We start from the raw sequence: 21,340 nt of genomic DNA on the forward strand, positions 1-21,340 counted from the left end.
CCTTAAGAAACTTTCATTAATGCTGTCATGTAACAAATCTGTCCAAATATAAAATGAAATGAATCTACATTGAAATAAAAATGTAAAGACTGCACAACTATTATAAATTGCGAATCAAAATAATTAGGAATCATGACAAAAATTATAATAAAATAAAAACATGTATCTATTATCTGTCTCATGTATCTATTATAACATTTATGTAGTTTTGTTTGCTTGGCTGTTTCCTTATAAAAGTCCAGAAATTTGTCAAGTTTTTCCTCAGGTGTCATTTTAAATTATATGACGTCATTACATTGACGTCTTGCCACCAGCCAATCGCTGCACTGCTGATCATGGTTTCGAGTATCGATACATATCCCCTTTTGAGCCAACACATGAACGCGCAATTATCTCAGATAACTCAATCCAGCGATACTAATCATGCACAACAGGTGTGTTCGAAGAACCCAATCAGCCGGATCATGATTAGCACATGATTAGTCATTTGGGCTGCGTTCAGCCCCGACAAAACGTTGTCAACAGTGATTGCTGTTACCTGTTAAATGGTTTTATAATCATCATGAATTAACCTGATTCACTGATGTTTTTTAATCTAACAATTATGTTCCATTAGTACAATCATATTACAAACCCTGTGTTTCTGCCACATGAGATCCAGCAGTATTATAACAATCAGTTAAAATCTTTTAACAAACATGAGCTCAAAAAACTTAACCTACACTGACACACACAGACATCAACAATCAGCGTATGAATCTCAACAATGGTGACATGCTTCATGCAGCAATGCATGCTTGGGAGCCATGCGTTTTAATCTATGGTGGCTCCCAGCATGCATTGCTGCATTAATCTTGTAATCATTGTTGAGATTCAAATACTGATTATTGACTTCTATGTGTCTCGAAAACTTTTTCTCCCAAAATGTATTTAAAGGGGGGGTGAAATGCTATTTCATGCATACTGAGTTTTTTACACTGTTAAAGAGTTGGATTCCCATGCTAAACATGGACAAAGTTTCAAAAATTAAGTTGTACATTTGAAAGAGTATTTTTGTTCCCAAAATACTCCTTCCGGTTTGTCACAAGTTTCGGAAAGTTTTTTTCGAGTATGGCTCTGTGTGACGTTAGATGGAGCGGAATTTCTTTATATGGGTCCTGAGGCACTTCTGCCGGAAGAGCGCGCGCTCCCGTATAGCAGAGCACTGAGAACACAACAGGCATTCACTGATCAGAGCGAGAGCGTCGCGAAATGTCACCAAAGAAGTGTGTTTTTGGTTGCCAGGGCAAGACAACCCTGCACAGATTACCAAAAAAAACAGCATTAAGGGACCAGTGGATGGAGTTTATTTTTACAGAGCATCAACGGAGTTGTGCAAGTGTTTTTGTTTTTTTCCCTGCATTTCGAAGATGCTTGTTTTACAAACAAGGCCCAGTTTGACGACGGATTTGCGTATCGTTTATTTCTTAAAGATGATGCAATCCCAACGAAAAAGGGTCACGATCGTGTGTTGGAACCGCAGACGGTGAGTAAAACTGCTTAAAATATCTCTGCCTCCTTGTTAGTGCGTCCGCCTCCCATGCCGGAGACCCGGGTTTGAGCCCCGCTCGGAGCGAGTCGTTGCTGCTGCTGCTCTCGTTCAGTTTCAGCCTCGGGATCTGATTCTGGATCATAAATAAACGGCTGAATCTGACTGTAAGCCATGGTTTGTTTTGGATGATGGTTTTTCCCTCACGGTAATGTCACAGCTTCCACATGCTCTCAACGCAAAAGCCTACTGGCGCTCGTGATTCTTTAGCTCCGCCCACACGTCACGCCTCCAGCCGGTCGTGTTTTTCCGGGAAAAATCGGTACAGACTATCTTTCTCTTATGAATATAATAAAACTAAAGACTTTTGGGAGTTATGAAGGATGCAGTACTACTCTATAGGTACTCAAGATTAACAGGATATTGAGTGAAAACGAGCATTTCACCCCCCTTTTTCAGAATGTCTGATCCGAGGGAAGAAAGTATCATCCCTTGAATATTGCTCATTAATAATAAATAACCACTTTGAGTGAATGATGATAAAAATAACTTTCCTCAATCATTTGTCTTCATGATGATGAAAACGATATCACCTTATCTTAGTTTATGGCTCCTTTTATAACAAATTATGTGTTTTGGTTAACACTATTACAATAATGGTGACCAATTTTTTTTCACATAAAACATCAATATCTAAACCTCTGTTAATTCTCAAAAAGAACTTCTGTAGACGTCTGATAGAAATAAAGTCAAACTGGTTAGTAATAAGTGAAGCTGGTAATACGTGTGCTGCCATGCATTTCACCATTTTTTATATTTATTTTTTATTTATTTTATTTTTTTTGGGGGGGGGGGGGGTTGTTTATTCCAGCCAAAATTCAGCATCTGCCCAACATTGGAGCTTGACGTCAAACAGTCGTTGGATTTAGACGTCAACCACGATTTTCATTTTCAACCAAAATCCAACGTCTAACCGTTATTATTATGTTTGAGATATCAATCACTGGTCGATGACCATAATGTTTGTATAAACTGTAGGTAACAACTGGTAAAATGTACATCTAGGTCATAAAAACCATAATAATATGTCATCAATTGCTCTTGAGCGAAATCTCTTCATCCGTTGTCTGATTGGAATTTTGCAAGGATTTCTGTATAGTTAAAGTGAGCATAGCCTGCATCTATCAACTTTTTTTTGTAACTAACCCACATTAAAGTGTTTAAAAAAACAATGCATGAAGCTAGAATTAAATGTTTTTTTTTTTACAAGCATATACACTGTTCTTTCTTTGTATATTTTGCATTCTCAGATATTCATGTAACAAAATTTATACAAATTCAAACCTAAATAGGGACATAGTAGTCTTAAAGTTCGATATAAATTTCACTTAAAGAAAACTTATGAGTTTACTTGCAGTATAAGTGTACAACGCATTTAATTAATAAACTATCAGCAAATCAAGTTCACTTTTATTATAATTGCAGTACAAACTATAAACATAGAGGTAAACTAGTTGTGTACTCAAAGTTTGCTAAAAGTATATTTTATATTCTAGAAAGTGGGCCGATTTAGTCCCAAGGAGTATTGAAACAGTACATTTACAAGTATACTACTAGAGCACTAGAACACTTTGTATACTCGCTACATAAAGTATACTTAAAAGTACTTAACATAAACTTTAAGTAAACTTAATAAAATAAACTTGAAGTATACTACTTTTTGCTAAGGGATATGTAAGTCAGGTTAAAGAGATGGGTCTTTAATCTAGATTTAAACTGCAAGAGTGTGTCTGCTTCCAAAACAATGTTAGGTAGGTTATTCCAGAGTTTATGCGGCAAATAGGAAAATGATCTGCCAGCCACAGTTGATTTTGATATTCTAGGTATTATCAAATTGCCTGGGTTTTGAGAACGTAGCAGACGTGGAGGATTATAATGTGACAGGAGCTCATTCAAATACCGAGGGGCTAAACCATTCAGGGCTAATATGGTCATACTTCCTGGTTCTAGAAAGAACTCTTGATGCTGCATTTTGGACTAGCTGTAGTTTGCTTACTAAGCGTGCAGAACATCCACCCAATAAAGCATTACAATAATCTAACCTTGAGGTCATAAATGCATGGATGAATTTTAAATCTAAATTGAAAACGTATTTTTATTCCCTGGCATTTTTAACTATCTCCTGATGCTGTTTCTGTTTGGTTGTTTCTGTGTTTTATTCTATTTGTTTTTACTTTGTTCAGCACTTTGGATAGCCCTGCTATGTTTAAATGTGCTATATAAATAAAATTTATTTACTTACTTACTTATGGATTAACATTTCTGCATTTTACATTAAGAGCATAGGCCGTAATTTATATATATATATTTTAGATGGAAAAATGCAGTTTTACAAATGTTATAAACATGGCTTTCTAAGGAAAGATTGCTATAAAATAGCACACCTAGGTTCCTAACTGATGACGAATAACTGGCAGAGCAGCCATCAAGTTTTAGACAGTGTTCTAGGTTATTGCATGCATAGTTTTTAGGGCCTATAATTAACACCTTGGATTTTTCAGAATTTAGCAGTAAGAAATTACTTGTCATGCAGTTTTTTTATATCGACTATGCATTCCATTAGTTTTTCAAATTGGTGTGTTTCACCGGGCCGCGAAAAAAATATAGAGCTGAGTATCATCAGCATAACAGTGAAAGCTAACACCATGTTTCCTGATGATATCTAGGGTAACATACAAAGCATGAAGAGTAGCAGCCCTAGTACTGAGCCTTGAGGTACTCCATACTGCACTTGTGATCAATATGATACCTATTCATTCACTGCTACAAATTGATGGCAGTCATATAAGTACGATTTAAACCATGCTAATGCACTTCCATTAATGCCAACAAAGTGTTCAAGTCTATGTAAAAGAATGTTGTGGTCAATTGTGTCAAACGCAGCACTAAGATCCAATAGAACTAATAGAGAGATAAAACCATGATCAGATGATAAGAGCAGGCTATTTGTAACACTAAGGAGAGCAGTCTCAGTATTATGATATGGTCTAAATCCTGACTGGAAATCCTCACAGATACCATTATTCTCTAAGAAGGAATATAATTGTGAGGATACTACCTTTTCTAGTATCTTGGACAAAAAAGGGAGATTCGAGATCGGTCTATAATTAACCAGTTCTTTGGGGTCAAGTTGTGTTTTTTTGACGAGAGGCTTAAAAACAGGCAGTTTGAAGGTTTTGGGGACATATCCTAATGACAATGAGGAATTAATAATAGTTAGAAGAGGATTTATGACTCCTCTTTTAGGAGCTTAGATGGTATAGGTTATAAAATACATGTTGTTAGTTTAGATGATTTAACAAGTTTATACAATTCTTCTTCTCCTATAGTAGAGAATGAGTGGAATTGTTCCTCAGGGGGTCTATAGTGCACTGTCTGATGCGATACTGTAGCTGATGGCTGAATGGTTACAATTTTATCTCTAATAGTATCGATTTTAGAAGTAAAGTAGTTCATAAAGTCATTAATGCTGTGGTGTTGTGAAATGTCAACACTTGGCTTTATATTTCGATAATTTAGCCACTTTATTGAATAAATACCTGGAGTTATGATTGTTTTCTTCTAAAAGAGAAGAAAAGTAATCGGATCTAGCAGATTTTAATGCTTTTTTTTTTGGTAGAAGTGATGGTTCTACAATACTACCAAGTAGAATTTACAATTTTGGCTATATGAAGTTTGCACAAACCTAAATAATGATCTGAGATATCATCACTTGGCTGAATAATTTCAACACCATCAACATCAATTCCATGTGACAGTATTAAATATAGAGTATGATTTTGACAATGAGTAGGTCCTGGAATGTGTTGTCTAACCCCAACAGAGTGTCAGAATCAGAATGTCTATAAATGCTGGTCCCAATGCATCTTTTTCATTATCAACATGGATATTAAAATAACCAACTATTAAACTTTATCTGCAGCCAGAACTAACTCGGATGTAAAATCAGCAAACTCTTTAATAAATTCTTTATGGTGCCCTGGTGGCCTATATACAGTAGCCAGTACAAACATCACAGGGGATTTATCATTAACATTTGTTTCTCTGGATAATGCTATATAAAGCACCATTACTTCAAACGAGTTATACTTGAAGCCTGCCCTCTGAGAATTCCTGAAAACATTGTTAGAAATTGAAGCAACACCTCCCCCTTTGCCTTTTGAACGCTGCTTCCTGACCTGGGCCCCAGTTAGTCAAGTATAAACTCTAAGACTATATGCCATATTTTTAGAGAGAAGAGCGGCACCACCCCAGGATGAATGAAGACCATCTCTTTTCAACAGGTCAGGTCTGCTCCAAAAGGTTGTCCAATTGTCTATGAAACCTATGTTATTCTGTGGGCACCACTTAGACATCCAGCCATTGAGTGATGACAATCTGCTATGCATCTCATCACCATGGTAAGCAGGGAGGGGACCAGAGCATATTACAGTGTCTTACATCGTGCTTACATTTAGCATTAGCCAACACTTAGCCCGGTTTCGGGGTTTCCCCCATGTATTGTGCCCGGGCGTTGCGATGTAATGAAGGGATGAGTTTTAGCTGTGCAATAGGAGGGAAGTCAATGGCGATTGGGACGCAGACTGATTAGGTGGAATATAAAAGGGACATTTTGACATGAAGAGCGCTTGGACAGAGTGGAGCGGACAGAGTGGAAAGGACAGAGCGGGAAGGACTAACGCGAACTAACTCCTCTTGCCATCGTCTGTTCCATTATCTGTTCAATCACCTGCCAAAGAGAAGCCGTTAGGCGAAGATCACTGTATCACTGGCTGTACGATCACCTGCTGTTTAAGGAGGAATTGCCATGGGCTCGAATCCTATCTTTACTGGTTTGGAGAGGAACTGTTGTGCTACTCGTTTGTCACTGTTATGCAGGTATTGGCCATTGGCTGTCCCGAAGAGGAATCATTACTGACCATCGATTGCTTGGAAAGGAATTGCTGAGTGGAGACCTTGTAGTTCTACCTGTATTGTTATCTGCTCTGTTGAAGGATTCAGTTGGCTTCCCATTCTGTTATCTGTTGGGTTGGGACCAATGTGCCAAAAGCCCCCACCGCTGCTGGACCGAGGGAACCGGAGTTGGGACTCTTTCATCATGTGTTTTAGTATTTAGGGTCTTAACTTAATAAAATTTAACTTTTATACTTACCTTGCTGTCTGTCTGTGGTGTCTCTGGGTAAACTCCTCGAGGTGGTACATTTAGTAGGAACCAGTTCCGGCCTGTGACAGATGCATCCCAAAGTTGGCAAGCATCAAGGCATGTCTGAATTCAATGTTAGCTTCAGATGCCTTCATCTGGAGGTTTTTTTTTTTTTTTTTTTTTTCTACTTAGTTATCACCAAAACTTCTATATTATGCTGTAGACCATTAATCTGCCTCAGAAGGCTGTCTAAAATCAGTTTGTGAGGTTGAAAACAGACATGTCTGCCGGACACTTCTCCTCCTGTAAGTTACACTCAAGCAGTGTTTGCATACTTATCACAGATGAAGTAAATAAAATGCAGTAATGAAACAGCTGTGTCATCATCAGCGCTCCTGCAGTCACTCTGGAGAAACTGCGGCGGTTTACACAGTGCTGTGTGAACTTGAACACACCTAATGCCTGATACTCAGCGAGTACCCATATTTCGTTCTCAGTTTACCATAATTTGTCATTCTGAGCCACTGCTGACTGAGCAGCAACCTCTGGCAAGTTTTTTTTTTTTTTATTCTCTTCCCTCTCTTCTATCGGAGGGTGCGTGTTAATAAAGAGCACACTACAGCCACACGTGCAGACTCGAGCAGAGCTGCTTATTTTATGAAATCATGATTAACCATTCAGTAAGAAAGCAAATTACTATGGCCCAGTGCACTGATTTCCAGCACCCGTATGACCCTGTACGGCGGCAAATGTAACTAGTATAAAGCCTTGACCATTTGGTCAGGTGCACGCGCAGTCAGAGGAGGCTTGCAAGTGGAGCCAGCGAAAGCATAAATCCTGCTTATGCAACGGCAGGCTAGCACATGATACTGGACAATAGATAAGCCTTGACAAGCAACAAGCAATACCTTCTTAAGTGCATAGAGTGGGTGCAGGATCCCCTTACAGAAGAAAAGAAGTAGTGTAGGGTGCTCTTTTAAAACAGCTAAAAAGATCAGCATGCACCTTGAAAGCTGTAAGGCATATGGTCTGTACTCAAATTAAGGCAACAGCATAAGCCCTTGTTTGGGTAACGTTTTAGCATTGATACGGGAAAAATTTAGGATCTGTACATTAGTATCAATCACTTTATTGATAAACTAGCTTGAGCAACAGCAGATCACTGATTTAAACCCAGTGTGTTGGAAATAGTTGGATAAGTTTAATGAAAGCATCCCCAATAGATGAGCCTGAAGCAGCAGCCCATTCATATCGACAGCTTTGCAACAGATAAACAAGCTTGAAGGTATATTTAACTGGTAGTGTTACAGGTGTGGTAATATGATAGCATGCCTCGCAAACATAACTGACAATTAGCCTTAGACAATAAGCAATGTCTTCGTGAAGACGTCCAGAGATTAATTAAAGGTGAAATGGCTGTTTTTAGATGCTGTTTGGAGATGCTTTCATTCTTCTTGAATATCTTGTTTCTTCCAGTGGGGAAGCAGATCTTGTGTAAAGTTGTTGCGTCAGTCGTACAACTTTGGCGATGAATCAGGGGCAAAGTGTCTATATCAAGAGCTAGCTCATATCGCTTTCAGTCCATCGCTTGACAAACAACGCTGCAAATTCGCTTAAGTTCACAACTTGAAATCTGGTGAGATACTCTGTGGTAATCCTGCCAAAAACATGATTTTCACGCTTCCTATGGAGATAGATTCGCCATCTGATTAGTTCCTGAGCTCTCGCAAACAGTTTGAGCCTTGCGAGCCGTTTGAGCATGCTTACCGAGCAGTGGTGCCACGTATATATGTCCTGTGTCTAATAGTAGAGTGGTAGTGATTGGAGCGATTTGACAGCTGACCACATCAGCTGGTCGCAGCCTATGCCTCTGTGGCCTGACTGAACTAATGCTGCCCTCGATGAATACAATTGTAGCCAAATTCCTTGACATGTCTGTGTGTGGTGGCTCTTGATGCCTTGACCCCAGCCTCAGTGCATTCCTTGTGAAATTCTCTAAAATTATTGAATCCAGTTTGCTTGACAGTCCTCATAAGGCTGAGGTTTTCTCAGGTGGTTGTGCATCTTTTTCTTCCACTCTTTTTCGTTCCACTCAACTTTCTGTTAACATCCTTGGATACAGCACTCTGTGAACAGCCAGCTTATTGGCAATGAATTTTTGGGACTTACACTCCTAGTTAAGTGTGTCACTGTTTGTCAGAGACCATTTTGGAGGCTCAGGAAACCTTTGCAGGTATTTTGAGTTTATTAGCTGATTGGCTCACATTTAACAAAAACCCATAAATTCACCATTTCAACAAATTAGAATATGATGTATTATAATTTGTTAAGATGGTGAATTGGTGGGGTTTTGTTAAATGTGAGCCAAAATCATCACAATTAAAAGAAACAAAGATTTAGACTACTTCAGTCTGTGAATTTAATTTATTTAATGCATGGGTTTCACAATTTGAGTTGAATTACAGACATGAATTAACTTTTCCCTGAGATTCTAATTTACTGACAAGCACCTGTATGTTTAATGTGTGTATGTTTGTGTCTAGTCAGATGTTGCATGCACTCCTATAGTGTAGTTTAATAAACATCCATATGTATATACACTTGTTGTCTGTTGTCTGGTTGTCTGTGTTTGCTGCGGGGAGGTCACTTTAATGTTCCAGTTTTGTTACATGCTCTTGTCACGGCTGTGAGTAAGGGCAGGAAGCTGTTGTGAGTAATGGGTATTTATTGAACAGAGTAAGTAGATGATGGTGGGTGACGCAGGGACCTCAATGGCAGCACAGACAGGTGAGGACGTGTCTGAGTGCGCTGGTGGAGGTGGTGGTGGTGGTGAGTAATCCATGGCGATGACTGGTTAATCCAAGAGCGACACAATGGAACAAGACACAATGAAGCAGAGCTGGTGGAATACAGACATGAAGCACGGAGGACCTCAAACAATGATCTGACAAACAAGAGACAGAAGACGGGGCATTAAGTAGGCTGGTGGAATGAGCTGAGCTGCAGCTGTAAGTAACACCAACATGAAACAATCAACATGATTTAACATGAGACGGTGCATTCATGAACTGTGACAGCTCTGGGACCAATGTATTAGTAGTAAGATTATTTTTCATGGCCAGATAAATAATTTTACTTGGAGTCAATAGACTATTAACACTGTCCATCCTGCAGATGAATAAATCATTTTATTGTACTATTAATGCTATTATACTACAAGTAATTCCTGGAGAATGTGATTAATAATAACCTGTTATGATTAATTATGTTCATCTCACTTTGAGTGAATTTGCTACAAACCTTCCAACTGGAAACAAACATGCCATGACTCCAAACCCCTCATGAAAGAAGATTTTTACCGTCATGTTTACAACTGTGACAATAAGTGCTTTTCAGGATCAGCTAAATGCTGGACTCTCAGTATGTGAAATATTTAAATTACATTGCATAGTATCTTTAAAATACATCCACGAGTTTTAAACACTGTGTCTTTTATTGTGGCGACATTTCCACACCCCTAAACGTGATGCTGAACAAAACAAACTGTGATTGATTGTTTGACATGTCGGTAATTTGGCCACATGGGTGGGCTTTGGCCAATGAAAGCCATGGATTCCAGACCTTCAGCCATCAGACTGCTTTGCTTGGGGCCAAATTTACTAGCAACTTGTGCCAGTACAAACAGTCTTTTGGCATTAAAATAGTACTATCAGGATTTAATAAGCACACATTTTGTATCACAAATGACACATTATACACTATGTGCTTATACACTATGTACTTATACACTATGTTCACAGCCATGTATTGTTTCAAGTTATTTTGTCATAATAATCGGAGTCTGATAACCCTGCCCCTTCACAACATAATTAAGTTGTGACTGTTGCGCGCTGTCAGTAAATCACCCATAGAATTTTCTCCTCCCATACGTGCTTTTATGGAATTGCGTTCAAACACTAATTTGTCCAGTTTAGTAAATCTGGCCCTTAATGTAAAGTGTCAGTGTATGTCATGTGTTAATGCATTACAACATAAATAATATATAATTCATATAAAAGAAGTATAATAAATATTTACAAGCATAAGCCAGGTGATTTTTATAGGCCTGTTTGAAGGAATTTGGGGGCCCCAAGCAAAATGGACATAGAGGCCCCCCGACCCCCGTATAGCCATACAGTTTAAGTTCACCCACACTTTACATGAATAAAAAAGGTTTACAGTGCAAATACTGCTTGAAAAAAATAGTTTGGTGGGAATTCAATAGTGATTTGCACTGCTTTTGTTTTCTAATAATATGACAGCACACACTTATCAGTTTAAACTCTGGGCTGTGCAGAATATCAGCTATAATTATAGAGCTTGCGGTACCTTGTGCTATATAGAGGAAACATCAGCACTGAGAAGTGATGCATCTGTTGATGTTGAGGATGAAGTTGATGGTGTAGCTGGGAAAATAATTGAAAATAAAATCTGAAATTACCTGTGAAGTACGTTTTACCATTTCACTGTTAGCATATTGAAAGAGGTCACTATTAACAGCTCAGGGGTGCGTTTCCCAAAACCAGTTGCTAACTAAGTTAGATGGTAGACACTTTGTAATAACAATCATTAATAGATGGTAAATTGATAGTTAATTAATCTTGAGTTAATTGTCATTTAACTGTTAGCAAACAGTATTTTGACTTATTATAAAGTTTACCGAAAAAGTAAAGATATGTTAGCATTTCCATATTTTGATATTAGAAGGGAAGGGATGCAGGTAGCTGCTTTCACTACCTATGCTTAAAAACATCCCAAGCATATGTTTGATGCACGGAATTAATTGTGTGGTTTTCATAACCCCCATTTGGTAAATAGATTACCATGGTGGAATAATATGGCATGCACTTTCATCTGGGGCTGTAGCTATCAAATTTTTTATTCCATCGAATAATCGAGTAATCGGATAAAATTTGTTTTTGCTTATTAATATTAATTATACAAGAGAAAATAAGATTCCTGGGTCTCTTAAAATGAACAACTAAGTTTCCTTTTTTAGAATTTTTATTTTTATTTTTTTATTTTTAAATGCATAGAATGCAATGCATACATCAAAAATAAACATTTAATTATTATCCATTGTTTCTCTGTCTGTACTTGTACTGTGAACAATGACAATATAGTTGACAGAGGAAGTGCATTTAAGTGCCATTCAGTTGGAGTTTTAAATAAAGCATTTTCTGAGATGCACATTAAACATTAAACACATAAAACATTAATTTAATTTATATTTTAATTATTGAAAATTAAGCAAACTTAACTTTTTGGTAAACAATGGGGATTTACTATTAAAAATAAAACATGGAAGAATTTTTTTGTGATTAAACCTTAAAAAAAAAGTGTGATTTTTTTTTTTTTAGTAGTAGGCTATGTAAATTCTGCGGAACAATAGTAATACATCTCTGGCAAATACTTGTCTAAAATGGGACTTTTATTTTGACGGGTTGACGTACCTTTACAGTTCTCTGTATGTGATGTGACGCTAGTTTTACTCAAATCAAACGGTCAAATGCTCATGAAGTGACTGTCAGAGCAGTTCTGGAGATGTTGTTCATGTGTTCTCGTCTTATTTAGTGAGACAGCAGACGCTGAAATTACCACGAGCATCACGTGCGCTTCAATGTCTGTAATAAAGGAAGTTGCGCTTCTGCTCCATTAATTGACAGAGACACGCAGAACATGCAGGATTCATATTTAAATAGACTGTTCTGGCTTAATATTTACAGATATTAGTCCATCACGTGAGATCACGTGGTTGGCTGGCTGCTGTCAGCGACTACTGAGAGGGGCCCCCTTGAGGGGGATCCCGATAACAGTGTCATTACACGTTGCTGCATCAAACGGGTGCTCACACAGTGTCGTTGCATTTTATTCTTACCAGTCGTTGTCTTGGGGCCCCAGGCCAGCTCGGGTCCCCAAGCAATTGCTTGGTTTGCCTGCCTTGTCCCGACGGGTCTGCAGGGAAGTGACTTTGTTTATATAGTCACTCTGCTCACAGATATACATAGCTAAAATAAAATAAAAAAATTGGAAAATGAATATACTCAAAACTTTGTGTCTGGGGTTTCCACATAAACCATGTTAAAGTCATAATGCATTTAAATAGGCCTACACTGTTTTGTCCTTGTACACCATATATACTACTTTAACATAATCTTAACAAACCGATAAACAACCATAAAGAAACCGTGGTTCACTGCAAAACTCAGACAGCTCCGTCAGGCCAAAGAAGATGCTTACAGGAAGGGGGACAATGTATTGTATAAACAGGCTAAATACACACTGGAAAAGGAGATCAAAGTGGCAAAGAATAACTCCTGCCCAAACTAACTCAGCTCTCCGTGCCCACCTCCATCTGTCAGTGGATCAACAGCTTCCTGACAGACAGGCAGCAGCTAGTGAGTCTGGGAAAATACACATCCAGCACCCATACAATCAGCACCGGAGCTCCCCAGGGCTGCGTTCTCTCACCACTGCTCTTCTCCCTGAACTCCAATGATTGCACATCTAAGGACCCCTCTGTCAAGCTCCTGAAGTTTGCAGACGACACCACACTCATCGCCTCATTCAGGACGGTGACGAGTCTGCTTACAGACAGGAGGTAAAAGAGCTGGCTGTCTGGTGCACTCTCAACAACCTGGAGCTTAACACCCTCAAAACAGTGGAGATGATGGTGGACCTCAGGAGAAACCCCCCTGCACTCCCCCCACCCACCATCATGAACAGCACTGTGACTGCAGTGGAGTCATTCAGGTTCCTGGGCACCACTATCTCTCAGGACCTGAAGTGGGACATTCACATTGACTCCATCGTGAAAAAGGCCCAGCAGAGGTTGTACTTCCTTCGCCAGCTGAGGAAGTTTAACCTGCCACAGGAGCTGCTGAAACAGTTCTACTCCACCATCATTGAATCCATCCTCTGCACTTCAGTAACTGTCTGGTTCAGCTCAGCTTCTAAATCTGACCTCAGAAGACTACAGAGGGTAGTCCGGACTGCTGAGCAAATCATCGGTACAACCATCCCATCTATTCAAGAACTGTACTGATCCAGAGTGAGAAAAAGGGCTGTCAAAATCACTCTGGACCCCTCACATCCAGCACACTCCCTCTCTGAACTGTGTCCATCTGGTCGACGCTACAGAGCTCTGAGCACCAGAACGACCAGACACAGGACCAGTTTCTTCCCTCAGGCAATCCATCTAATGAACAATTGATAATAACTGTGGAACACACTACACTATTTATATTTATATATACATACCTTATTTATCTAACACACATACTTAGTGTACACATTTTTTGCACATAATATACCTGTACATACATAATGCTCATATTTAATATACCTGCCATACATTGTCAATTCGTATATTGTCGTTCCTTACCTACCTATTTGTATTTTTGAATTTTTTTTTATTCCATTTTGTGGTTTTTTTTGTTCTGTCACTGTCACAAAAACAAATTCCTCGTAGGTGTGAACATACCTGGCAATAAAGCTCATTCTGATGTCATTAAATATATATATATATATATATATATATATATATATATATATATATATATATATATATATATATATATATATATATATATATATATATATATATATATATATATATATATATATATATATATATATATATATATATATACTTTTGATCTATATGTACATTCTAGAGGGAACAGATAGCTATGCAGGGGAGGGTTAGAATCTGAAGGACAAATTAATTAGTACAGTGAAGCATTGTTTATTAATCAGTATGATTGTCTCTGGCTTTTAGGACATATGTACCAGTCAAGTCATGGATCAAAGCCAATAAGGGCAAGGTTAGTGGATTGTGTGCCTTTAAAAAAAAAAAAATCAAAGTGGATCTTTTTGACTCTAGCTTACATTTTAGATATTTGATACATGATCTTTTCACAGGTGTTAATCTACAACCCCAGTTTTTTAAAGTATATATATGACTCGTGGCTAGAGGGTAATGGGAGATATCCATCCACTGGATTCCTGTCTCTGATGTTTGCAGTTCACATTTGTGATGAGGTATGTTCATTTTAGTTGTATTGTTTTTTGTTTTGTTTTGTTTTTGTTTTTTCTTCTGTGTCTTCACTGTTATCAGTTTAATACTTTTCTGTGCTTTGAGTAGTGCATTTCACTCCCATTCTAAAATGTAGTTTCCACATATGAATATCTCCCCCTTGTGGAACCAGCCCTCTGCTGCAACTGTGTTTTTAGAAGTACAGGTGCATCTAAGGAAAAAACACAATCATATTTTGCAGATGTTTTGCACAGCTTGTCAGTGAACAATGGCTCTGTGTAGTTAATGCTGCTCTGTGTGAAATCACGAACAGATTTACTGCTGATTAGAGAACCGGCTTTAAATATATCAGCCAATATTTATTGTGCATCCCTAAAATATATTCATATAAACTTGACTGAAAGGAAAAAGTTTGGTAGGAAAAGGTGCACAAGCAACAGGGATGACCGCAGCCTTGGGAAGATTGTCAGGAAAAGCCGATTCAAGAAATTTGAGAGAGCTTCACAAGGAGTGGACTGAAGCCAGAGTCAGAGTATCAAGAGTCACCACACTCACATATTCAGGAAAAGGGCTACAGCTGTCACGTTCCTAGAACTCAGCCATTCCTAAATCAGAAAAAAAAAACATCATATCATAAAACTGATCACCTCCATGCCACGCCGTTTTGGAAATCTTTTCTTTTCTTTTTTTTTGATTGATCTTTTAGAAAATATTCACAATATTTTATATACTCATTTTTATTTTATTTTCCTACTCTGTAAGTCATAACCATCAGAATGAAAATACATTTTGTTTTTAAATATTTCAGTTTTTGTGCAGTGAATCTAGATTATAAGAAAGTTTTCTTTTTTGAATTAAATTAATAAAGAAATTTTCCATGATATTCTATTTTTTTTAGATACACCTAAATGTTTGTCAGATCACTACATTTGTCATTTTATATGATCTAATAAACATAGATTAACACTGATCTTTATGTCATTTGGTATTATTTTGAAAAAAAAAACACTGGTTTAGAATATATTATAATAGTAACAGATTGTGTGGTGTTGATAATGTATCAGAAGCCAGACTGATAGATCTAACAACCATACAGCAAATTTGGAAAGAAAGGTTTAATGTTAAAACTAATTAATAAGTTCTACTACCACTATTACTACTGCTGCTGAAATTATTCTACTGCTAATAAAATAATCAGTAAATCATGGTGATGATCTAAAGGAACAGCTTTCAGTTCTAAAGCCTGTCTTTTCTGTTGGATGTAGGTGAAAGTGTTTGGATTTGGTGCTGACCAGGATGGAAACTGGCACCATTACTGGGAGGATAACAAGCTGGGAGGAGCATTCAGACAAACAGGCGTCCATGATGGAGACTTTGAGTACAACATCACACTGCTCTTAGCAGACAAACACAAGATCACACTCTACAGAGGAGGTTGAGCTCACACATGGAATTTTCCACAAAGCCTTAACAGAACAGAAATACAGTACCACAAGACAGGGGCCATTTGAGCACTTATTACCATTTATTTAAGGATTGAAAGCTTTAGAGATTTGATTTGATTTGATTTTTTTATTGACTTTTAAAATGAAGATTAAAAAAAAAAAAGTTTGATGGTTAAAAATGATTAAATGACTGGTACTGATTAAATGACTTTGAGGCTGTTTGCAAATGTTGCCCATATGATGCAGACATGGATAATATCAGTTTCACTCAGTTTTATTCTTTGTGATAATATGAATAATATGCCATGGTTAAGTGGAATATATATATATATATATATATATATATATATATATATATATATATATATATATATATATATATATATATATATATATATATATATATATATATGGCCCCGAGATGCTATGTTGAGGAAACAACATATTTTTTTGATGGCCACGAGTTTAATGTGTGAACAAACCTGCATGGGCATAGCAAGGTGGGATTATCAGAAATGTATAAATTAATGTTTTATTTTGAATTTAAATAATTTATATATTATTTACTATAGTAAATATTTCATAATTAAATATGAACTATATGTCCATATGGACCATAAGTCCATTAACTGATCGCCTTTTCCCTGTATTATTTGTATATTATTATTAATATTATTATTCTTATTAGATTATTATTATTGGTTGTGTTTCATATTAGTTTGTACATTTTTTGCTTCATTTTGATGTCTTTACTTAATGTTCTGAATACTTTGAGAATAATAGTCTACTGTAAATGCTCAACATGAAAATCAAGCTTTGATATTGCTGACTGGATTTTTTTTGCTTGAATGCAGTTTAAATGTAACATATATTTCATTTTATTTCAGCTAATTAATAGACCAAAATCATAAATACAAAAGTGTTTCATTGAGGAATTGTAAAATTTATTAATGATAAACTTCATTTGAATGCTGACTATCGCACATAATTTAAGGTTAATTTAATATTTTAATAATTAAATATTTTCTGTAATAAATAATATAATAATTTCTTAATTCAAAATAAACTATTAATGAATAAATATTTTCTAATCCCGGGTTGCTATGGTCATGCAGGTTTTTTTTTACGCATTAAATTCGTGGCCATGAGTAAAAAAAAATATGTTAATGCCTCAACATAAGTTGTGGCCACAAGAAATGGATGTCATTCCATCAAAATAGCATCTGGAAGCCACGACATAAGGATGTAGTTACATCAATAAAATTATCTTGTGGCCAAGACATATGACATTCCCACTAGTTAATATGACATTCCCACAAATTAATATCTCGTGGCCATAACATGTTATCACATTCCCATGAGTTATTATGTCATGGCCTCAACAAAACTGAGTGAACCAACCATGTCATCTTCCGGGCACCATTTAGTTTTGTATTTTATATGTGTGTATTTGTTTGTGTTAATCAGCTTAAATCAGCCACAATGCCAAACATTGCACAGAAATTAAGAGTAGAGTTAACCCAAAAATGAAAATTTGTCATGTTAGACCTTTCATCTTTGGAACTCAAATTAAGATATTTCTGATAAATCCGAGAGTTCTGACTCTGCGTAGACAGCAACACAACTACAAGGTAGTAAGGACATCGTTAAAATAGTCCAAGTCACATCAGTGGTTCAACCTTAATATTGTGAAGCTACGAGAATACTTTTTGTATGCAAAGAAAACAAAAATAAAGACTTTATTCAGCAATTTCTCTTCCGTGTCAGTCCACAAGCATTCACAAGATTACCACGACACATGCGTCTGATGCAGTAGCAGGCATTCTGTTGTAGAACCTGCGGTGCTGCGCCATGTTTGCAAGCAGAGGAAAGCACATGCATGCATCATGGTTCTTTCGTAAAGGAAACAGGAAACACGTGAATGGGGTTATTAAATGTAAATGTTTGTTGATAGGCTACATGGATTAATTCATATAAGTTAATATTTTATGTGCCTTCTTTTGCCAAATAAAAGTGCCTTGTTTTAGAGAAAAAAAAATATATCCGAAATAATGAATTAATTAAATTATATTTTTTTATTCATTTTCATTTTCCAAAACACCATGCCTGTGTTTTGTAAGTACTGTTTATTAATCCAGTGATGATTTTTAATGTATGACAAATAAAGGAATAAACAGATTTTTGCAGAGTTTTGCACTGTCATCACTCGATCATCACTATGCTATTCATTTTCATTTTCCAAAACACCATGCCTGTGTTTTGTAAGTACTGTTTATTAATCCAGTGATGATTTTTAATGTATGACAAATAAAGGAATAAACAGATTTTTGCAGAGTTTTGCACTGTCACCACTCGATCATCACTATGCAAAAAAAAAAAAAAAAAAAAAAAAATCATAAATTGTATTATTTTGCCTACAGAAAATGGCATCTCCAAATGTAAAACACTTCCAAATAAATAATAATAACATAATGTTTAAAACTTGAAGGAACTCCAGCACTGTATCAACTGGGCAGTGGACTGGATTCAAGTGGTGTTGTATACACCACAACACAAAGAGCTGCCATAGTGTATACAACTTCCTCATGGTGTGAGATCTGGAATTTAGAATTGTCTCAAAAACCTCAGATGAGGCAGGAATCTATTAGCTAGTGCCCCTCAGGGGCCAGACCCAAAGTTTCACATTTCTGGCCAGGGGTGAAAAATCAAACAATGCACTTGAGATAGGTCTTTATGAGCATGAATCTCACAAGCAACGTCATTTAGGAGAGACATAAGATGTGAGAACAAGACTCTGGCTGGCCAGAACAGAGCCACAAGTAATACATGAACTCTGTCTTGGCAAACCCTAACTAGAACTTCCAGAAGCAGAGCTATTTGGGGAAAGGTTTGCAGGCAAAGCCTCAGCCCTGCCTGTACCATGTAATCTCAAAGGTGTACATGTCCACCTCTCATTAGCTATCAGCAAGTCGCCTCTCTTGCAGCTATAGAACAGGCAATGATGCATCCATTTGCTTGGTGGCCCGGAAGGCAAGAAGATCTGTGGCACAGTTGAGTTCTGTCAACCGCTAGCCTGACCTGAGCCACATACACCTTGCCAAAATATATATAACCCTACACAGCTTGGAAGACAACTCTCTCTCTTTCTCTCTCTCTATCTGTATATATATATATATATATATATATATATAGAGAGAGAGAGAGAGAGAGAGAGAATGGTACAAAAAAAGAGAAAATATCCAGTCAGCGTCAGTTGTGTCAAGTCAAGTCATCTTTATTTATGTAGCACTTTAAACAAAACAGAATGTATCAAAGCAACTGAACAATATTTATTAGGAAAACAGAGTGTCAATAATGCAAAGTGACAGTTAAATCATTTAATTCAGTGGTTAATGCCAACAAAGTTTTCTAGTCTATGCAAAAGAATGTTGTGGTCAATATTGTCGAACGCAGCACTAAGATCCAATAGCACTAATAGAGAGATACAACCATGATCAGATGATAAGAGCAGGTCAAAGTACTATGATATGGTCTAAATTCTCACAGATACATTTTTTCTCTAAGAAGGAATATAATTGTGTGGATACTACCCTTTCTAGTATCTTGGAAAGACAAGGGAGATTCAACATCAGTCTGTAATTAAAGCTGCAAGCAGCGATGAACGGGCCCTCGCACCCGGGCTCGCCGGCAGCGAGTGGCTTTAGTAAATAGGTGAATGGTGAGAAATATGCGTTTAAATTCATAAATATAAGTAGAATATATCAATGTTTATTCCATATATGTGCCAATCTTCCTGTTGCCAGCAGGTGGCACTATCATTATAATGGAATATTGGCTTTCAGATGTGTCCAGGGCAGGACTCTTATCGAACATGTGAAGTTTGGGGAAGATTGAACATTTTATGTCTGAGTTACAACAACTTCTCTTTCTGTGGCGAGACATCAAATTTTGTCATGGCGCCATGGACACGCCCTTTAACAAAAACTCAAGATCTCCACAAGTTAACATTGCACAGGCCTTTAGATTAGACTGACCACGAAAAATACATTAATGTCAAAAGATTTCTAGGAGTAGTTTGTTGCAGCGTAAAACATGTCACTTCCTGTTGCCAGCAGGTGGCGCTATGACTAAAACTGAATATGGGCATGTCAATCTGTTCAGGTTCGGAGTCTCATCAAACATGTGAAGTTTGGGGCAGATTGGACATTGTATGTCTGAGTTATAGCAACTTCATTTTTCATGGCGAATCATCGAAATTCGCCAGGCCGCCACGGACACGCCCTCGAAAAAAACTCAATATCTTTGCAATTTAACATCGCAAAGGCCTTTAGATCAGGCATACCAAATTTGGTGTTGATCTGAATAAATCTCTAGGAGGAGTTGGCAAAAATGGCAAAAATGACACTAAATTTGCTCATAATATTAAAAATAACTGACTTCCTGTTGGGTTTAGAATTTTGCTCCAGGAGTCTTTTTTGTAGGTATTGGTGTGTTACATATGTGTGGCAATTTTCATACATGTACGTAAAACATAGCTCGAGGCGCACACCGCTGAATGTGTATAGGTGGCGCTGTCGAGCCATTTTGCGACGGCCACTTCTGAAACCCATATCAGATGTAAATTTTCGCCAGTTCGGAGGTGTGTGCAAAGTTTTGTGACTTTTTGACTATATTTAGGCCTTCAAAAAGGCAATTCATTTGGTACCGTAATAATAAATATAGCTGCAAGCAGCAATGGCGGGCTCAAGCCATCAGTGCAATGCCACCCCTGTGGCATCAGGTAAATTGTGCCCAGCGGGCACAAGCATTCATAATAGCCCTCTGGCAGTCAGGTTTTAAGGGATACGGCAGTTAAAGGGTTAATCCGAATCATCTAGACTTTGAAATCACATTCACAGAACAATCTATATAACTTTAGTTACACATTACAATAATATGTAATTCATAAACATTAACTATGTTAACATGAACAATAATTATTTTAAGATAATAAAACTCCAGGAAAGTTGCAGCTCTGAAAAATGGTGGTACTGTAGACTAAAAGCTCCCTGATAGTTTAACACGTAATTCTTCACTTTAATTCTTAA

At 37.1% G+C, this 21,340-nt stretch overlaps 1 protein-coding gene across 1 annotated transcript; it reads left to right on the forward strand.

The window, feature by feature from the left end:
• The first annotated feature begins 7,429 nt into the window (after positions 1-7,429).
• LOC127974276 (CMP-N-acetylneuraminate-beta-galactosamide-alpha-2,3-sialyltransferase 1-like) lies at positions 7,430-16,587 on the forward strand. The gene is made up of 4 exons (XM_052577454.1): positions 7,430-7,482; positions 14,551-14,596; positions 14,694-14,813; positions 16,074-16,587. The coding sequence occupies exons 1-4, from the start codon at positions 7,430-7,432 to the stop codon at positions 16,245-16,247; spliced, it is 393 nt and encodes a 130-aa protein (XP_052433414.1). The 3' UTR covers positions 16,248-16,587.
• The last annotated feature ends 4,753 nt before the right edge of the window (positions 16,588-21,340 follow it).

Source organism: Carassius gibelio, chromosome B16 (genome assembly GCF_023724105.1).
Source record: "Carassius gibelio isolate Cgi1373 ecotype wild population from Czech Republic chromosome B16, carGib1.2-hapl.c, whole genome shotgun sequence".
NCBI lineage: Eukaryota > Metazoa > Chordata > Actinopteri > Cypriniformes > Cyprinidae > Carassius > Carassius gibelio.